The 14,423-nt window shown below is 41.3% G+C and overlaps 1 protein-coding gene across 1 annotated transcript; it reads right to left on the minus strand.

Annotated features, from left to right (window-relative positions):
• Nucleotides 1–4,377: 4,377 nt before the first annotated feature.
• LOC124056385 (transmembrane protein 88) lies at nucleotides 4,378–10,662 on the minus strand. Its single transcript, XM_046383777.1, has 3 exons — nucleotides 10,461–10,662; nucleotides 9,299–9,593; nucleotides 4,378–5,863 (listed from the first exon to the last, which is right to left on the minus strand). Exons 2-3 carry the CDS (start codon nucleotides 9,590–9,592, stop codon nucleotides 5,636–5,638), a joined length of 522 nt encoding a protein of 173 aa, XP_046239733.1. The 5' UTR covers nucleotide 9,593; nucleotides 10,461–10,662; the 3' UTR covers nucleotides 4,378–5,635.
• Nucleotides 10,663–14,423: the final 3,761 nt, after the last annotated feature.

A 14,423-nucleotide genomic window follows, 5' to 3' on the forward strand; every position in this document is an offset into this window, starting at 1 on the left:
ATACTGTACATAAGATTAGCATCCAACTACAAGACAAACTACAAACCTGTAAGGTTTATTTATAGGGGTTATCAGTTTGCAGCACCTGAACTCAAGTGATCGAGCTAATAGTTACTGAACAGAAAATCATTGCAGTCAGCATGTTATGTGCATTTGCCTCATTGATACGACTACAAACAAAAAAGATGCACTCAGGCAGAAACATCCATTACAGAGTCCACTTTGAGAGAAACCAGCATTGTCATTACTGTGGTGAAAATGTGTGGGACTGGTGAGAGCAGCTCAAAGGACCCTTGCGCTGATGCATTCAAGTCAGTGAGGTTTTTAAAGAATATCTTTATAATTGGCCTAGATCAACCGTATATGCTGTGAAAAGCATCTACACGCACAAAACTGGGAATGTTTGTACTTTCAGCTGCACAAAATGGCATGGCTCCAGGAATGGCAATGTTGATCAGTCTGTTTCACTCACACTGAAATATCTCCAACTACTATTGGATGGATTGCCATGAAATTTGGTACAGGTGTTCATGGTCCTAAGAATGTAATAATAGTAATAATAATAAATAGACTAATTGAATGAATGACACTTTTCAGTGTGATAATAATAGAAACCAGCTTTAGGAAAAAAAAAAATAGTTTCAGTAGATCTTGTAAAATGTGTTGGTCTGTGTTATTCTGATTCATTTCATCTTGTTTTTACACGCACACACACACACACACACACACACAGTGAGGCCAAGCGAAACTATTTCAAGGTTTAGATGAATATTAGACTGAATGACTATTAAAATGTTTTTTGCAGTGTGATGGGAACTAATGAATAATGATGAACTGGCAATAGTACATTTGGAGCATTTTCAACAGGTGAACCAGGGACTTTGTAATCTCTAATTGCAGTTTAAAGAGGCATTATTATAATGTAGTTTTGAACGACATCAATACCAATGACCCAGTGCTCACTCTGTCACTTGCTACAGTTTCTGGCTTTCAGAGCTCATTGTCTGGTCCATCATACTGCAATTTCCTCCCCAATAAGCTACATCTATTTCAGCTGTCAACCACTTAACAGCAGCGAAGAGTGCTACAAGTGATTGACTACAAGACAATGTTAATTTTTTAACTAAATTAATCCTCTCTCTGCCTCAGGAAAACACGCTAAAGCTCAACCACAGTCGCAGACTACAGATGCACAGGATGACTTCAAAGCTTACTGGTAATTCCAGTACATGAGTCACCCAATAAGCAGACACTACAAAAGGATGTTGACAAGTAGTGCACACGCGTGGAAACAAGCAGTTCTGTTCCAGCTGCCCACTGAGTTTGTTGCTTTCTGTTGTAGCCACCAATACAGACACAGAACTGTTGTGTATGACAACAAGACACTTGAAACTTTGTTCAAAAACAGACTGAGGACTAAGATGTAAAATCTCAGAAGGTGAGATTGTTTTAACAGCAGCTGTATCCAATATCAACAATGGACTTTTCAACATCAATTATTAAGCCATCATAGACAAGAGGTGCTCAGAAAAATAAAAATTTCACTTCCATCACCAATGAGCAATTTTATCTATGCTGACAAAGACCTGGCTTGGCATGGATTTTTCAACAACACAATATTCATGTTTTACCATATGCTTTCCCATATTGCACACTGGCCTACAGCCATTGCGGTCTGTCACTGACTGACTGACTAAGTAGCTGAGTGACAAAATGACACCACTTCTGCCGCCAGCCAATTGTTGAAGTTTCTCCACTGACCATATAAAATTTAGTATTAATGTCTCCTTCATTGTTGCTGTCGGTCAGCACTTATACCTGTACACGGTGCTATCTTAGCTTTGGTGGACACAGCTGAGTCTGCTCAGTGTTTATTCCTGTTAGATAGGAGTTTTTCTCTGTCGCCAAGTGCTTTCTCATGGTTTGATGCTATTCAAATAAAAGTGACCTACCTTGACTGAATTATTAAAACACTCCACCATCTCATATTACAGAGTTTCATTTGCTTCATCGTAGGTTATCTTTCAAATCAAACATCTGCAACAGTCCGGCATGGAGCAGCGTGTAGGAGAGAAAAGCTGCTCTGCATGCACTGAGTGGCGAGAGGAAGAGCACTCAGTTAAAGTACCCCAATTAAAAATCACTCTGACGAAACACAAAAATACAGAGTGACTTATTGACAGACGAGAGATAGAAGCAGATTAAAGAGCAGGGAGTTAACAGAATAGTTTTAGATCAGAGCATAATTAAAATATGCTCTCTTTCAAATCAAACAACCCAAGATATAAGTGGTATGCTTCAGTACACTTTAACAACAAGTATTACTGAGACCACTACAGAGGATTGTAGATGAGCATTTAATATCCACGAATTCACATTCACAACTGACCACATTTTGACCATAGGCAGTCCAGCCATACACTCAGTTAAATGGTTACACTGTACAGTGCCTTTCCAGTCTATTGACTCCTTAAAGTGCTCTAGTCTTGATATACTAAAGCTGATTCCATAACTGTTTCTCAGCCATTATCAAAACAATGCTTTCTTTGATAACTTTCAAAAACAACTTTTGTACAAACAATTTAAAAGCATTTGTACTCATACTCTGTGGGATGGACACATTTCTTCTGTACCGAACAGGTTGCGATTCGATGCCCGGCCGTAGTGTTTTGTACATCTGTCAGACAGGCAGAAACAAATGCTTTTGGTAGGCAGGCATTGTGAACAGCTTATACAAATGGCTAGGTAAACACAACCATCCTGCTGTGGGCTGATACTGAGTGCAGTCACGTGTCAACGCATGCAGGCCCTCTGAGCAGGAGGATGATGTCTCTGTCAATATGAACAAGGCTGCTTTAATGGACTACACACATCATCGGGACAGGCTGGATGAATACGTCACCAGAGACAACATTTTACTTTAATTTGCTTATCTAACGTCTCGCACTGCACAAATGGTGAGAAGAGTCAGCATCCGGGTTGTTTCAGCTGTTCTCATAGATGTGTTTCAGAATTGAGGTCTTAATGCCCTTCCAGTGCGTTCTTGATGTCCGTGTTATGCATGTATGTCTGAGAGATGAATGACTCACTGGACTGCCGTCCTCAAACCTTTCAAGCCTTTATAAACAGGTCACATCACAGTCTGAAAAAAGCCCTCTTTTTATTGAAGGGAGGTCTGACATGACAATGTCTTGCTGTTTTGTTGATAACACCGAAATGAAAAGCTGAACAAAAAAATAAACCTGATTAGCCACCATAATCTTTCCAATAAGTTATTTCAGGTGTGATATTTATCAGCATCCAACACATTCACATTTTTCCTGCACAGTTCTCTAAAATACCAGAACCAACAGGGCATCAATGTATACAACCAGTTTACATACAATGGAGGATCAATAACAGGACTTACATAAACATATGCAGATGAAACACACTGAATAATAAATAAATAGAAAATAAATACATTTTGGTATGATAGGACAAGTAATAATGGCTCCTCATAAAACACGATTCAAGGTTTTCTTCTGAGAAATGAAACCTCAGATATGAACACTTAATAACAGAGCGGTGACACACATAAAAAAGATGTGTGTGCGCCTGCGTGTCACTGATGAATTTAAATGAACAGGCTGCAAAGAGGCTGCAGAACGAGCTCCTGTTCTAATGATTCAAATCCCTCTCTAACGCCTGCCTCCCACTAAACAGCCATTACTCTGTCGTACTGTCGACTTCTGTTCTGCTGTTATAACGAAATGTGTGTTTTGCATGGCACTTAGATGAAATATGTTTTATATCCTGCCCTCCCTCCTACAAGACACGACTGCTAATGATGCTACATCAGATAAACCTGCTCGAGTAAAAACATCATTGTCCATTTAATTTACCTCACACACAATATCAAAGTCCTTGTATGTCTTTTTATCATACATTTGACATTATTCACCCAGGTGTTTTTTGGCAAGGGGCATTTTAACCCCCTCCCTCCCCCTTGAATCGAGCCCCACACACTGCACTGACCCAAATTTAATATTTGCAATTACATTTTGTCAGACTTCTATTGTACAACCACAAATAACTTCACAGCAACACATTTCTGACAAAGTCCCACGTGTAACCATGTCAACAGAGTCAGCAAACAGGCAATACAAAATCAAAAACATTAGTTTGTTCACAAATTCTAATGTAAAACTATATTAGACAGAAATTAATGTTTGAGCACACACCAGGATACAACTGGCACTATATTATTAACAATTTACATAGTGCTAATCTGATGAAGCAACATGCAGTTTTCCTTGTTAAAACAGTATCAATCGTATCCTAGTGTTCACTGGAATATTGAGCTTTTTTGGTCTTTTTTTGGTCGGTCACCGCATGGCACTGAGGAGAGAAGCACTGCTGGGCGTCAGTTGTCTGTGGTTTTTTTAAATGTAATACACAAGTTTGTGATGTGTTACTCTCTTCAAATTCCTGCTAGTTATTTGAAAACTTCCTTTGAGTTTTCCTTGCAAGGAAAAAATTTTACCCTTATCCTTCATTTTTCAAAATTGATTCAATCATTTATTGAAACGATTTGAGAGGCCTCTCAAGGCACATTTTGATCCCTCAGATTAAATGAGTTTTGTGATCTGTGTAGGTGAGATTAAAATACAAACACGTCACTCCACAAATCACCAAAAATTACTTTTTAAAATAAAGACAAATCAAACTGAGATGGAAATTGCTATAAGGAACAAAAGCGCAATCTTATTTCCTTGTTCTCAAGTCAGGAAATGACCTTAAATATGGGGGGGTAGACAAGATAATTGAGACACCTTTCAATACGCAATCCACTACATGATTTGGCCATGAAAAACATATTTATTTCATGTCTTTCTGAGAGTTCTATGAGAAGAACAATAACAATATTAACAATATTTTGTTAAAAATAAGGATAGAGCCTCGAAGCGATTAGCTTAGCTTAGCATGAAAATCAGAGTGAAAATGGAAATAGCTAGGCTGGCTCTGCTCTGTGGGAACAAGCCAGTGCCTCTGAAGATATGTCTCATTTGTTTAATCTGTACAAAAACCAAGGCATAAAAATAACCAGGGGAAAGTCAGGGAAGTTACTACCACCAGTCAAGAAATAGTCCATAAAACCCACTGAAGTTGTGTGACGTGATCCCAAAGTAAAATCTATAGGCCAATCAGGAGCATGCAGACGTTGGCATGTGCAGTGGGCCACACAATGCAGAGCCACGCCTGGAAGCCAGAAAACATTTTTGGTTTGTGTGCTCAGCAAGCACTTTTCAATCAAGAAGTCAGTGGGCGCCATTGTTGAGTCATACGTCTAGTTCCTACAATGCATCCTTGTTACAGTGACATCTTATCATTTTTACATGTTACATCTTTGGTTTTTGTACAGATTAAACAAAGGAGATATCAGGTGTTAGTGAGCTGGTCAGCATTAAAAAATCTTGACAAAACTGATAGGAGAATTTACTGTAGCGTATTTGTATTGGCTATATTGTTGTATATTGTTTCTGTTACTGTGTCTCCCCAGGCTACTCTCGGGTTGATTTTACGTGATCTAACTTTCTGATGTCCTCTGCCTGTTAGCATATCTGACCCTCAGCACCTCGCTGTTTTGTCTCAATCAGACCCAGGCGTGGACGTTGCCCGCCCAGTCCAGCAGCCGCCCTCGGTACCAAGCACGTGAGATTGGCTGAATGAGAAGCAGGAGTCGAAACCTTCGGAGCAGCCCGCAGAAGACGGCGGCTGCCACGACCACGAGCGGCGACATCATCACAAAGCCCAGGATGATGAGGGCGGAGCAGCTGTTGTCGTCAAGGTAACGGCAGATGGCAGACGGGGCGTCAAGGACCTACGAGGACAAATGCACAGAAAATCGTAAGAGCAGACACAAGTGCTGGAAAGGATGTGATGGACATCTGAACATCAGCAGCATCTCTTCTGCCAGAAAATAAACAGGTAGGGTTTGTTATAGGATAGGTATGATTAGTGTGTGTGTGTGTGTGTGACTGTGTGGGTACTGGGCTGTGACAGAGTTTCTCCCAGCCTCCCTCTACAATTTAGATAAGAAGTGGCTCAGTAGCTTTCAGCAACCCTCTGAGCTGTCAGTCAGCTGTGACAGAGGCCAGAGAGAGAGACAGACAGAAATTACAAGAAAAGATGCTAAAGATGTGGGAAGACAGCAAAACAATGACTGGGTGAGGACAGAAAGAATGAGGAGTGAGATCAGAGTGCACATGAGGAAAAGTCACACCCTGACCTCCTTCGTACATCAGGGTTGAACACACACACGACACATGAAGTACGAGGTTATTGTCTCCTTTTCTCTGTCAAAGACAGACACATTCAAAACAATTTGGTTACGTCTCAGGTCATTTTTTCTAAGTGATTTCCTATTATAAGCTTTGTCAAGAGGAACTTTGTTTCCAACAAACGTACCCTAGCAACAGCAGTGTTTAGCACTGACACACACACACACAAGCACACCTCTGTCAAGTGCACACTGCTTTCACATTGAGTACATTTTCGTCCTCATCGTGCTGTCAGTGCGTCTGTGCACAGCTGGTGCTGCATCAAATCAGACAGTCTTCTCAGTGGGTCCCGTCTCTCTGTGCTCAGTCTGCTGCCACAACTCTCTGACTGACACTCTCTGTAACTGTTTGCTCTGAACAGACATTTTCTCTGGCCTAATAACCATTACACTCTCACTGCACACACGGACGTTTCAGGTTCCTAATTTGTCCAAATCAAACCAGATCCTTGCGAAACTAAGACTGCCAGATTCTCCGGGCCAAAAGACAAACTGATTCAAAGGTGGGATGTGATGTTATGATCTACCGGGTGAGCCAAGGACTGAGCTGTAAATCTTCACAGCATGATTTGGCTCGATGCCTAGACTCACCATATTTTACTGATGATCTGTCTGCCCCTTGTATGACTCTCAACAAATGAGCTGCGCCCTTCTCTTCACCTCACTACAACAAACGCTTACAGGATCCAATGACTTAAGCCATTATCGTTTGTAAGTGTGCTGTTCATAATAAACCTGAAGTATAAACTTGAAGAATAAGCCTGGACACCTTTGTGGAGAAGATCTGTTATGGTGCCAAAAAGATTTTTGCCTTGAGGATGTGATTGTCTGTTCCCGTGTCAGACTCCAGGTGCCAGTGCCAGCCTTAATGAGAGATAATCCTTCCATTTTCTGTAAATGACATGGGGTTGCTGGCCTAAACTTCCAGGTAAGTTCAAGGAGCCTGGGTGTGTAGGAGTAGGACAGATTCCTCATTGGGGAATATCTTTCTTTCTTTCTTTTTTAAATTGCCTTAATGGATTTTTTGGCTCTTTGAGGGTGTCAGAAACATTATGCTAAAGGTTGATATGGCAAACAGAATCCAGTTGTTCCAGCTGTTACGGAACAATATTAGCATTCATTCGTGTTTGTGTCCACATGGTGAATGTATGTGCAATATTCACTCTCATTTTAGCTCAGTTTTGCTCTCTGTTAGCTCCTGAGGAAAAATCTGTGGCTCTTCAGCTGCTACATGCTTCACTACAGCCGGTCTAACTGTGTCTGTGTGTCTGTCATTTGGTGTTCAGCGGGGATTGTTTTCCCCGAAAACAGCTGCTTGATGTGGCTGGAAACAACACTGATGCGAGCAGGAGGGATGAACCATAACAGTAAAGTTGTGGGCTGTACAACCAAAACAATAAGCTGAAAGTAAGTAGAACACTCTGTGGAGCTGTTGTCAAGCTGCGTGCTGGAACCACACAGGAGGAATAACAACAATGGCAACCGCCACAGACGAGACGGATGCTGCTTTTCCAACAACATGTCTGTTCAACATTGCCTATATTCAGCCCCCTCCTTTTCTTGATCCATTGTTATTATAAAAATACTGACTATAGTAGCTTTTATAATCCTGACAGGTGCGCAAAAGTAAAAAAAAGTGTTTGAACAGTCCACTTTTCACTTTCGCGGGATGTGCAACAAAGGTTCCCTGCAGGACTCAAACAGGGGTCAGTTTCATGTGTTTTACACTTCGTCACCTGGACACCTCGATTACGTGTTTCTAAAGTAATTCTTTCGTGCATGGACAGGAAATGAGATTAAAGAGAAAAGGATCAAGCCAGGAAGTGACATTGTAACTACATGGTATGAGTCTAAGACCACTATCTGGACAATCACAAGGCTTTTAAGGAGACACTAAACATCATGATTAGCTGTTCGCGCACTTTCCACGGGAAACTGCATTCAAACTTGTGACGGTTATTGATCAGTAGGGATAGTGCCAGGAACTGATGCAGAAATGTATCGATATATTTTGCAAGACAAAACTTGTCTGTCAAACAGTGTTTTTAGATTGCTCACATTTTTAAAACAAATTAAGCCTTGTTCAGCATGCTTACAGTGGCACACACGCTGTATTCTGCTCCTTGCTTCCAACAATCAGGACTTTGCAGTTATTCCCACTGTATTCAGTGTGCATACACTATGTATTGTGGTTTAATTTGCATGATAACAGTTTGTTCACTCAGTCTATTCGACATCACATTTGCTGCAAAGTAACCATTGGAGATTCCCCTTTCTGGGCAAGCTTACTCAGCCTCCCAACCCATCAGGCCACACCTGACTAATTAAGGGGCCTGCAACAGACCACTGCCACTCTGCCAAACTTCCAAATGCCTGGTTTGTTTAGGCAGTTTTCATTATTTATTGTGTAATGTCTTGGTTTATGAATTTAATTAGTGGTGTGGCCCTGATGTATAATTTTTTGTTGTTTTGTTTTCATTAAGATCAAAGCACCTCAATGTTAAGTCTAACACAGTAAAACCAAGATTTCTCTACTGTAATTAAATAAATAAGAAGAACCTGTAACATCCTGGTCCTCGCACTTTGACTGGTGTGCCAATGCAGAAGCTCTGATCTCCTGAACTGGTTTCCAAGTACATTTTTACAGTAACTGTGTTGAAATCAGACAAAACTCAAATGACAACTATTCGGGAGCATAAAATGAAATAAAATGAAAAGTGCAATAAACTGCTAAATATCGCTGATCTTATTGCACAGCTCACTTATCCCAAAACTATTATCCTATCATTGCTCATTGTGCAAATACTGTACTTTTGACCCCACTGTGTAACCAGCATCCTGTGTCTGCGCCGGAGAAGCAGTGTCCACCTCAGCCCAGTATCCTCCAGAGGCAGGATTAGCTCAGATGCAACTTTACAACCTGAACTTCTGGAGCTCAAACCACACAGGCTGTGTGTAGAATAACAGCAAACTCACCCTGGAGTGGCAGAGGAAACCGACGTAGAGCAGCAGCACTGCAGGCAGCAGGACCAGAGAGAAGACCAGGGCCAGGAGCAGAGCGCTGGCTAGGATGACACACAGGTTCCAGAAGATGAGCGCAGCCCCACACGTCACACAACCGCACCTGCCCCTGCGGCTGCCCCATGCACTGCCCCCACTGTGGGCCACGGGAGGGGGCAGCATCTTCACTCCCTCCCCGATCCAGAACTCCTCTTCTTTCTCCTCCTCGCCTGAACCACCGTCGTCCAGGTCCACATCCATGCCACACATCCTGAGACAGACAGAGAGTCCAGACTGTTTTGAAGCAGAATTGGTCCGATTCAGACTGTTAATTTTTGATTAACCGTATGACTGCAAAGGAGATGTAACAATTGCACAAGATGAGGCGCGACTGTGCACTCACTGTGTGCCTTCAAGCTCGTAAAACATCACTACTATGACAAATCTGTCAAATTATAAAATACTTGTGCATTAAATCAACCCATCCTTATCTTGTCAACACTTTCATTTTGAATCACACACAAAATCACCTCCAGTATAACAGATCCTCTTCACACTTTTTGATTCAGCTGCATCCAATTTTTTGTATGAATGCCGAATTTAAAGACCATAAATAATACACAGCTGCAGACCTGTCCCCTCACTGGCCTCGTCTTTTTTTCCATCCGAGCGGCCAATAACTCATTAGACTATGTAAATGGGGAACCTTTGACTTTACACACACGCACACACACACATTTAAGCTCCTCGGTCGATCTCATCGATCTGGGCTCCTGTCACTATAGAGCCCGGACTGTATGCCAATAAGATCCATTTTAAACGGATCAGTCGGAAATCTTGTAACCCGAAGAACCTCCTGCTGGGCTGCTCAGCATCACCCCGGACATGTTCTGCAGCTCTCTGTAGTTTCAGCACCGCTTTGTCGCTTTGTTTTCTAGGACTTTTCACAGTTTTTTTCCCACATTTCATTGATAAAACAGGCCTGGTGAATATTTTTTGGTTGTACTTTATTTTTTGACTTGGTTAAGCTGTTTTTTCGGTCTGAGAGCTGTTAAACCACGGTGTCATACAAACGAATGCTTAAGACAGAGTGTAGATTATTTAAGAAAGCGCTGCAAATGAAAATGTTCTTGCTTACCTCCAAGTACAAATCTCGTTAATCCTTCGGGTGAGTATGTTGAAATCCTCCTCCGTGGACTGAGCCGGACCTCTTAATTTCACCACAAAGTGAAGTAAAGATGCATTTGCGTACAGAGCAGAGGAGAGAAGCACCTGTGAGTTGAACCCTGTGCTGCTGTAGTGATGCTGCTGTGAGGAGACTCTGTGTGTTTGTGGGAGTGACTGACTCCAGGCCGCGCGCATTTACCGTAAGTGCGCGCTCACGCGGTCGGGCACGAGGTGCACTTACAACCTAAACATAAAAAGCAGTTTTATCTGTAATTCAAACATTTTTGACCTTTTAACACTAATGACTTTACAGCTCATCCCCAGGATAACATGCAAAACAAATAATAATTAACATTATTCAATAAACATTTTCTAGCAACGTCTTTTATAAAAGCTTACAGCTTAAAGGTTGCCAGGGTGAGGAAAACTTGCCAAAATGATTTTATCAATTTACCATCTTATGAAAAAGTAACATAAATGCCAAATAGAAATGATTCTTCCGCAAGCTATTAGTTACAGCCTATGTAAGTACGTCTTATCAGAAATCTTTAAGCTCTGTTTGATAAACTATTGCATGTAGGCTACACAAGATAGCTTCAACATTTCCTAAACAGCAATTTGGATCAAGCAGGAAAGTACTTTCAGCCCTCTGTGGTAATGTACAGCTTGTTTCCGCTGACCTCCTGTGGTCTAACTTGTCAGCGTGCCACAGTGATGTACAAGTGTACACGAGCTGTGGTCAGTACGCAGTGACATCACTGCTGGGTGTAGTCAGAGTTATTACTATTTACTGCGTCTTTAGATGGACTACACGGAAGCTCCTCAAAAGTAAAGCCAAAACATCTTGATTGCCCCCTGGTGGCTGGCTCCAGCACAGGTCAGGAACCCCTCCCCTCTACATGTCAGCAAAGGAGACTCGGACCAAACTTAAAATTCAAAGTACATGTCAAATAATTTTTCTCCAAAGATGTTTCTTGATGTATGTTCAAGTGCAAATTTTTCTCATAAGCTGGGTTTTAATCAGTTAGTTGATTTCATAAAAAAGGGGTGTGAAATGTTATGATTGGCAGCTGAGTGCTGCTTGTGATTGGTTCGCTTGGATGTATGGGCAGGAACTTATTCCTGTGGCTCCACCACCCAATCACTACTGTGCAGTCAGGGGCTGCTTTTCAGCCTGGTATTAAATCATGCATTAACAAATGTTTATATATATATATATATATATATATACTGCATATATGGCCTATTTTAGATATCATTTAAAGGATATTCCTGTTTAGTCAAATAATAGGATATCATCTCAGGAAATAAGATTAGGGTGCACTTAAATAGACAGAGGACACACACCTGTAACTCACCCGGAGGTCAAAATAACATAAAAATCATGCCAAACTGTACCAGAAAGGCAAGAAAATGATGAGCGTTTTGTACCAGGTGAAAGACAACAAGCCGGTCTGTGTGACAACAAAATACAGCAAAGGTTTACAGGGAGAAAAACTAGATCAAGGCTTGATAAGGTTAATATGGGACAATAAGCTGTGATATGTTCAGAAATGTCCCTCTGAGTTTGTCTCTCTGCAGCCTGCCTTTCGCCAGTCTTGGAGCATTGCCGGCTGTGTGGCTGTGAGATAAGGGGATGATCGATTTGTTTTGCAGCACAGACAGACAGTCAACCTTTTCGCTGTTCAAATTTAATTACACGGAACAAGAGAAGAAAGATGGGAGGATATGGGACAGAGCTGACGAGAAATAGAAGAAAAGATACTGGCTGGATGTAGAGATAGAGATGAGGCAATGACTAATGAGACAGAGGAGAGATGCTGTAGAGAGTCTGGGATGGAAGATGTTCCTCGATTTATTTATTGTTTATTGGTTTAAATAAGGTGAAATGTAAGTTAAGATGCATACAGTAAATATAGCCGTTCAGGACTCTGCTGACATCTGCTGGACTGTCTGTGAACTTTTTTTACTAAATGTAACAAATATTTGGCTGCCTCTTCAATGTGCTTCAGTAACATCCTCCAGCCTTTCTTTATTAACTGGGCTCTGTTTGTTTTGTGTGAAGTTTAGTTTATATAACCCAGTAGAGCTTTGTGTAGCAACTCTGATTCTGATGATCTTAACATCTCCTTCCTGCCATAGTAATTCATCTTAGTCAAGTGGCATTTCAGACCAACAAGAAACACATGAACGCCAGCAATGAACCCTCTTAAATGAGATCATCCATCCATCTGTCTTTCTAATACTGACAGATGTAATAGGACTGCACTTTCAATGGCAATGACACTGCTCTCACTACCCATGCTATTGAGGAATTATACATCTATCCATCCATTTTCTATACCACTTATCCATCAGGGTCGCAGGGGAGCTGGAGCCTATCCCAGCGAGAGGCGGGGTACACCCTGGACTGGTCACAAGTCAATCACAGGGCTGACATGCAAAGACAGATGACATGTAGAGTAGACAATTAATGTGCATGTTTTTGGGATTGTGGGAGGACGCCGGACTAGCCAGAGAAAGCCCACGATGGCACAGGGAGAACATGCAAACTCCACACAGAAGGGCCCAGACCGGGATTCAGACACTCTTGCTATGAGACAACAGTGCTAACCACTGCACCACCATGGCGACCCATTATTAATATTTATGTTATTTATTATATGTTGCTACTGTTATGAGTGACTTCATGTCAGTATCCCACAAAGTATTATTAAACCCCAGATTGCAATACTACTGCTAAAATACAGGTCTGAAATTTTCCATAAAGTTTCCTGGAAGTGCTTTGGGTCTCAGCTAAATGTAGGGAAAAATAAGGACTTCTTTGGAAGAAACAGCTCATCAACCACTCGGCAAGAAAAACCTGTGTTTATCATTCACTCGTTAGAAAATTCATATTGAGTTGTACGCTTATCTGTATACACATTTTGCCATATTTGCATGTTCAGCTGATCAGCTTTTCACTAATTATAAGACTCTGCTGGTTACATTAGTGTTAAAGGTGCATCAGCTTAACACTGCTTATCTTTCCAGAAGACTTTATGAAAGGTAAATTCATTGTGGGCTCTGTGCTTACTTTACAGCGCAAAGCATAACAAATTTTTTTTATATGTTCTTGTTGTAAAAACATTAACCACGTCCTATGTAGTGCCAGTTATCCCATTTTGAACCTCAATTAAGGAAACAGAATCTCTTAAATTCTTCCACTTGCCCTCTGTAGTGTGTTTTTCCACTCTGAATCAACATTGTACTTGAGGAGATTGGTTCATACCATATGTACACTAAAGGAGTTAGTGGTTACTTTCCCTCCACGCTGGCTGTAAAGAGCTCCCTTCCTAACATGACTCCACTGTGTGAGACAGGGGAGAAAATCTGCAGTCTGACTTAGACAAGTCAAGTAGTAATAGTAATTCCTCTCTGTGTTACTGTCTCTCTACTGCTCAGAAAGCAAATTTCGTGATATTAGCTTTAGATGGACTTTATTAAGTATTTTTCAAATCCTGAATGACATGGATAAACAAGGTAAGGTATCTGGGTAAAACTTTCTGTGTCTTTCCAGCACAGCATCTCATTAAACTGTCTGGCACATCTGCATCAGTTTCAGGCCAGTGAGGCAGCGAACAGCAGGATCTCTTCCCACCATGCAGCTCTTCTGTGCTCCAGTGCACGGCACCAACATCTATTAAATGTTTTTCCATTACTGGAGTTTTGTTGATCTAAGACAACACCACCATGTGCCATGTCCCAAACCCACACAGCAGCCACATGAAAATAAAGACACAGCTTTGTTTTTAGAAACACTGAAAAGAAGCTGTGGGCTGTTCTTTGGTTCAACATAAAGACGAACTCAATTTCTTGTAATACTCACTGAAGCAAAAAAAAAAAAAAGGAACGAGCTAACTAGCACTTGCACAAACACAACAACAGACAAAAG

Source organism: Scatophagus argus, chromosome 3 (assembly GCF_020382885.2).
Source record: "Scatophagus argus isolate fScaArg1 chromosome 3, fScaArg1.pri, whole genome shotgun sequence".
NCBI classification, from domain to species: Eukaryota; Metazoa; Chordata; class Actinopteri; family Scatophagidae; genus Scatophagus; species Scatophagus argus.

Coding starts and splice junctions, on each gene's coding strand:
- LOC124056385 (XM_046383777.1), bottom strand. CDS start 9,592: ATGTGTGGCATGGATGTGGACCTGGACGACGGTGGTTCAGGCGAGGAG. Junction 5,864..9,298: donor GTTTCCTCTGCCACTCCAGG/GTGAGTTTGCTG, acceptor TTGTCCTCGTAG/GTCCTTGACGCCCCGTCTGC.